This window comes from Poecilia latipinna, unplaced genomic scaffold (assembly GCF_001443285.1).
Source record: "Poecilia latipinna isolate Pla-1442-1.1 unplaced genomic scaffold, P_latipinna-1.0 Scaffold1025, whole genome shotgun sequence".
NCBI classification, from domain to species: domain Eukaryota; kingdom Metazoa; phylum Chordata; class Actinopteri; order Cyprinodontiformes; family Poeciliidae; genus Poecilia; species Poecilia latipinna.
In genome coordinates this window covers 193,871-200,558 of record NW_015113641.1, presented here as the reverse complement: position 1 = coordinate 200,558, position 6,688 = coordinate 193,871, and the positions used below count along the sequence as shown (strand labels likewise).

The following is a 6,688-nucleotide window of genomic DNA, read 5'->3' as shown; positions in this document are numbered from 1 at the left end:
ACTCTGCTGGGGTTGCTAGGAAACGGATGGAACTCTGCTGGGGTTGCTAGGAAACAGATGGAACTCTGCTGGGGTTGCTAGGAAACGGATGGAACTCTGCTGGGGTTGCTAGGAAACGGATGGGACTCTGCTGGGGTTGCTAGGAAACGGATGGAACTCTGCTGGGGTTGCTAGGAAACAGATGGGACTCTGCTGGGGTTGCTAGGTAGCGGGTGGAACTCTGCTGGGGTTGCTAGGTAACACCACAGCGCCTGCTGATTTATGTTCTTACATTATGTAGGTGTTTTTAAAGGGTTCAAACATCTGGGTGTTTTTTTAAGTAGTTTGGTTGTTTTTAGAAGCTGTAGAAAACCAAGTGAAGGTATAAAAACATGCAAAATGTGACTGTTGCATAACAGATCCCTTTGAAGGTTTAATTCTGGGTTCTTCTTGCACACTGTCATAGGGCCTAACCAGAGGAAGGCCGGACGGCGGTTCGGTTCAGTCCGGTACCTTGAGGTCGGACACCTCAGTGTAGCATTGCTCAGAGCGAGTGTGATCCGACAGCTGGACGTTCCAGAAGCAGGGCAGCTGGTGCACCAGGACCGGGTTCTGCTTGATGAAGGCGTTGAAGATGTCCTACACACACACACACACACACACACACACACACACACACACACACACACACACACACACACACACACGCGCGGTGTCAGCCACATGCTCCTGCTGACAGAGCAGAACCGGCTGATGGACCGTTCTGAGTCATCGCTGCTTTACAGAGAAACTAATTCTGATAAAGACATCTAGAAGAGAAACCAGTCCTTCACATCTTTGGAGAAAGTGCCAGAAAAGAGTCAAAGGTCATGTTTTCCTTCCTCAGCTGCCAGTTAGAATACTCTGATTCGGAGGTCATCTCACCTGGTCCGCCAGCGACGTACTGAGCATGCTCATCAGCTCCCGCTCTGCCGTCAGGCGCCACATCTGTTCCCAGCTGATTCTCCGGAGCCGCTCCAGGTAGAGCAGGATGACGCCTGCAGCGGCAGCAGAAGGAGGAAGTGAAACCAGGAGGACCGCTAAAACGTACAGGAAACTAAACCGCTGCCTACCCGTGTTGAAGCCCCGCCCCAGCGCTGGCCACGGCTTGTGGTTCTTCCACAGGTTGCCCAGGTACCAGTCGCTCTGGTTCTCCACCAGACCGATCACCTGCTTGTCTGGAAACAGAAGAAAAACTTCTTCTTAAACTCTTCTGTTTCAAAACCCAGCCTGAGGGAATTTACAGGATCCCTCACTGGGAAAACAAAAACCTTAACAAGTAATTTTGCTCTAGTTTCTAGTGCAAATATTTTAAGTACACTTGAAATAACTTAAAAGTAAATTTTCAGTAAGATTTGCTTTTTATTTGCTTAAATTTGTTTTAAGCAAATAATTCCTTAAGATTGCTAAAAAAGTTCTATTTCACTGGCAGATTATCTCACTTGTAACATTTTTCCATGTTATAAGTTAATCTATGCGCTATCAAAACACAAATAAACGGAAAACAAGCCTATATCCTGCTGAAAAGTTACTTTTAAGTTATTTTGTCTTATTTCAAGTGTACCAAGATATCTGATCTAGAAATTAGACCAAATGATTTGGTAAGATTTTGTTTTTTTGCAGTGTATCTGAATGTTGATGTATGCATTTATAAGCAATGTTTTACACTTACAAGTCTTGTGAATGTTTTTGACACTAATTTAGCTCCATATAAACCTGTCTTTTTATGCAGATTGTGAACTTTCTGAGCAGAAGGGAGCAGGTTTTTATTCGTTCTCACCAGTGAACTTCTTGAAGATGCCCCACAGCTCGGCGATGTCGGTGGCGAAGGTGATGTCCGTATCCAGGACGATGACCTTCGCCAGGTCGGGCGGTAAAGCTTTGGTTAGCGTCAGCTTCATCAAGCCGTAAATACCTGAGTAATGCTTGTTGGGGATCCAGGAGACTTCGGACTGAAACGGCAAGCAGACGGAGATCATCTCTGCTCTGATTGGTCGGTTCGCACAAAGACACTTTCAGCAGTTTTCTAAACATCAATCTGTAAACAGTGTCCTTTAATTAATTCTCTCAATTCAGAGTAATTGGATCTGCGTAAGTGCATCATCTGCAAACATAATCGGCTTACAGTCGCCACCGTTTTCCTCCACTTAATGGAGAGTGAGGAGTGGCTGCAGGTCGGCACGGCGACGGCACAAAGAGCCGATTGTTGGGCGCGGCGGCGGCGCGGGAGGAGAACGTGAAGCACAAACACTGATTCATGCCTGATCCTCTTTATTCCACTCAGACCGCATCCATCAGCATCAAACTGAGTGTTTACTGGTCAGCCTCTTTCTGACGGCTTTAAGTGTCCAACTCAGCTACACTGTAAAAACACAACATGTTACAACGCATTCTGATCTGTTTCTAAAGCAAACGTCCTGGACAGATGGGTCACTGTAACACAGTGAGATGGACGATAAACTGCCCCAGAAGTTATTGTGATAAACTATGATAATAATGGCCTGGGACACATTTTCAGAGATCATTACACTTTAAACTCTAGTATGTTTAAAACTGGAAGAGATTTAAAATGTCCAAAATAAACAAACAAAACAATAAAAATAAATAAAATCAATTATGAAGTCTCTGCAAACAAAACAGTTGTTCATAAAAAGGCCAAAGCAGCAGAATGACGACTTCATCATCCAGTTTGGTAGAAAAACAGAGAAAAATCAATGAACTCATTTTAATTTATCATGTGATTTAATTGATTTGTTGCCTATTGCAAATACTGAGATAAGACAAAACTAACTTAGAAGTAACTGATCAGCAAGAATTATTTTAAGTTAATAATTCCTTAATATTAATGAAAACGTAACAGTTCCTCTGGCAGATTATTTAACTTATGACAAGATATTTACCCTTGTTATAAAAGACACAATCTGCCAGTGGCACAAGAACTTTTTAAAGTCAATATTAAGTAATTATCAAGCTCCTGTTTCTTGCTGAAATGTCACTTGTAAATTAGTTTATCTTATTTCATATGTACCAAGACATTTGGACCAGAAACTAGACCAAATTACTTTGTAAAATTTGTGTTTTTACAGTGTAAATTCTCTTTGTGGCAAATTAAAAACTCGCCTCAACATCAGAACATTTATATTATATTGTGTATCCAAACTTTACAAATTCAAATCCACAAAACTAGAAGCAGAAGATTTTAATCTCATGTACAAACAACTGAAACTGATTGAGATCCATTTTACCCTGATCGCCATGGCAACCAGAGACTCACTGATTCCACAAATATGGTCATGTATCCTGTAACCCAGAGCTGAGGCTAAACCTGAATCCGGCGGTAAAACAGGAAAATGCTGCGCCTGATATGACACGATACGATGTGGCATCTCACCTTGAGCTCCTCAGCGTCGTAGAAGCTGACTTGAACGGACGGAACCATCCAGGACCGGAACAGGGAGCCGAGGATCCGACTGGCCACCGAGTCGGTGATGAAATGGAAGTGGAGAGGATTCCTCCTGGAACCAAACGAGAGGAAGCAAGAGGCGAGAATGAGAAAGGAACACATCCATCCACCCACCCATCCATCCACCCACAGAACCAATACGGAGGGCTGTCCTGTCAGACCGTCAGTTCCCAAAACCAAACACACAAACCCACTGTATAAGCGCACGCTGGAGCACTGTGATTCTGCCAGCCCCCGCATAGAGTAAAACAAACTTGTGGCGTCCAAATGACCCAATCTCTTAAGACCACAGGAGGGTTGATCTCCATGGCAACCATTCATCTGTGCAAAACAGGCCGGTTCCGGACCGGTTCGGTTCTACAGACTCACCTGTGAAAGAGGACGGACTTGACCAGAGTGACCACGTCTCTGCTGGCGTTGTGACCGGCACAAACACACGCTACATGGATCAGCTGCAGGGATACAGAACCACACTGGTTAAAAATGGTGTCAAAACATTTTATCGTTTATCACAATCATTTCTGGACGATTTATCGTAAACATTCGTCATGGCGACCGTTATCTGTGACGAGACAGAAACACTTCCTGACCTCACACTTCTGGACCAGCGGCGATCGGGAGCAGTCTGTGTGGTTGCTCTTCTCCTCCGCCGTGTTGTCGCCGTCCTCCGGCACCGTGTCCGCCGACGCGCCCCACTGCTGGTTGCCGTAGTTACCGTCAGAGAGCTGGGCGGCGCCCTGCGACTGGCTGAGCTGCAGCTTGATCTGCCGGTTCTCCTCCTCCACCTCTCGGACCCGGGACTCCAGGACGGCTCGCTCCAGAACCTGTGCGGCGGGCGTGTCGGGCAAGCAGGGCGCCAAGAGGAGGGAGCGGCCATCTTAGGAGGAACGACACGGCAACCGGCGTTAGCTTAAACTCTTGAGATAATTTACCAGCTGTGATAAAAATGTTTAAAAAACTGGACTTCTGTTACCAACATGGTTTAAAATCTACTGAAAACAACTTTTTCCTAACAGACTAGAGTTGAATATGAAGCATAAAATGCTTCTTTTTGTCTGATTGTATTCTGCAGCCAAACATCAGAACCAGAATCCGTGAAGCTGAACTTTGGGCTTCCAATCATCACGTCTCCATCAGAGTCGCCGCCGCCATTGTTGTTTTCTCATCTGCGACACAAACAGACTGAGAATCTGTGAGCTAAACCTTCTCTAGAGTCTCACACTTCAAAATTGGCTCATCGCACTTCCTCCTCCTCTTCCTCCCCAGGAGGCTCGCTTCGGTCTGAAACGTTGGCGGGTCTTTGCTAAGAAAGAAAATCCTCCAAAACTGAAGGAACATTAAGGTTGGACAACCTGCAGTTCACCCTAAACACACACAAACGATGGAGATGAGACGTAACTGGTGTTAAAAAGAACTGGACTGATGTCGTCTTCTTCTCTTTGGGTTTTTCTCTCGGTTCTGTCCCCAAACCAAACAACATTATCGCTGTAGCGTCTTTCCTTTCAGTGAAGCTCTTTTCTCTTACTGTCTGTCAGCAGAAGGTCTAAAGAATGGCGAGACGGACTGAAATCTCTGAGAAAAGCATTAAATGCTACATTTAGACCCTCAGTCAACATGAATGTTAAACTGTAATAATCTTACCAGTTTTTAACACTAATTCAGATTAAAAAAATCTAACATATGATCTGAACTTGAGAGAAAAGGTCTGGTGGACGATTCAAAACAACCAAGTCTTACCAGGATTAGGGAAGCGAAGGGTTAAATGTTCAAAGGAACTGAAGCAATTGACTGATTCAGACCAAAAATCAAACTCTGGGTTCGGTTGAAGTGAACTCTGCAGATCGCTCCAAAAGCAGGAAGTGGAATACAGCGCAGGGCATTCTGGGTAAATACAACCAAAATAAACGCACCTGTCTAACTCTAAGAGGGGAAACGGCTCGTGACGTTTTACCAACGACAAAATAGAAACAGCTGAAGATGGGAAGCTAGTTTTCTTTGTACTTCTTGAAGACAGAAGTTGAGATCCGTCTTCTTCTTAAGTTTTCATGTCAGTGGTTCTTGGAGCAGCGCCCCCACAGGCCAGGCGGGGAACAGGCTGCTGAAAGGGTTCGGTTGGTTTGACTCAGAGCAGAGAGAAAGAGAACCACAGCATGATTGACAGCACTAAGACCCTCCTCTTGGCTCCGTTTCTGGCTGTAGCAAAACGCAGAGGAAATTGATTTTTTTCACAGATTATGTCTCACTATGCTGTCAAAATAGTTTTAACTGTGAAAAGCATGAACTTTAATAAAAGTTACTTACTGCAGCTGTAAAGCTCTGCCCTTTGAGGTAGTTTCCACATTATCTCACAGAGGCTTTCTGGGGAAAATGTTCCTTTAATCTGGATTTTAATTGATTTTACAACTATTTTTCTGCCTTTCAGCAGAAGAAGACTCATTTTCCTCCTCTGCTCTACATTTAAACTGCTAACAGCTGAGTTTAGTCATGGAGAATAATCAGGTCATTTCTGACCTTTGAGAGAAAACTCAAAGATATCCAGAATCTGGACGATTCTGAACTGCGTGTCTGTTAGGAGTCAGATCTAATTCACTTTGGCTGTTTTTCTGCCAAAAGGACAGAAATGCAAATTGGTGGCCTGAACACTGGGATCCGACTGGAGCGGCTCAGAAATGGAAATGTATGCAGCATCTGCCAACGCTGCGTCCTCTCCTGTTTGTCCGCTTAGCGCCGCTCAGTGTATCGCTCTGCATGATGCTGACGCATCAGTTTGTTTCCTCTCGCATATGAAATGTAATCATAATAACCGACGGCAGCGCTCAGAACAAGGTGTTAATCACGGCGTTCCAGGTAATAGTCACATCCCGTAAAACAGCATCAGCCCACGGAGAACAGAAAACATGAAAAACTCCCGTTTCCTGGTGAGACTTAACTCTGGCAGCGGCTCAGTGCGACACGCACACACACACACACACACACACTCACGCAGGCACACACACCTACAGCCTGCTTCCAAACATCACTTTGTTCCAGCAGCAGAAACACTCAGAACAACAAACAGCAGCTGAAAATATTCCCACAGAAATGATCCTCAGATTAAACCGGATTAAACACAAGATCCAGTTTTTATGCTGAAAATATTTTTACAACATTGATTATTTTTCAGTCAAATTTTAAGTAAAAATAATGATGAATTTATGGCAGATGGAT

General features: G+C 44.5%; 1 protein-coding gene across 4 annotated transcripts in view; it reads right to left on the bottom strand.

The window, feature by feature from the left end:
* Positions 1 to 6,688, bottom strand: part of large2 (LARGE xylosyl- and glucuronyltransferase 2) — a 72,094-nt gene that overhangs the window by 7,795 nt on the left and 57,611 nt on the right. For all 4 annotated transcript variants that reach the window (XM_015051036.1, XM_015051038.1, XM_015051039.1 and 1 more), the window contains 7 exons: positions 4,072 to 4,358; positions 3,851 to 3,933; positions 3,410 to 3,533; positions 1,799 to 1,970; positions 1,092 to 1,196; positions 904 to 1,016; positions 493 to 618 (listed from right to left, as the gene is read on the bottom strand). In XM_015051036.1, the coding sequence (XP_014906522.1) occupies positions 493 to 618; positions 904 to 1,016; positions 1,092 to 1,196; positions 1,799 to 1,970; positions 3,410 to 3,533; positions 3,851 to 3,933; positions 4,072 to 4,358 (1,010 nt within the window). The remainder of the gene's footprint in view (positions 1 to 492; positions 619 to 903; positions 1,017 to 1,091; positions 1,197 to 1,798; positions 1,971 to 3,409; positions 3,534 to 3,850; positions 3,934 to 4,071; positions 4,359 to 6,688) is intronic.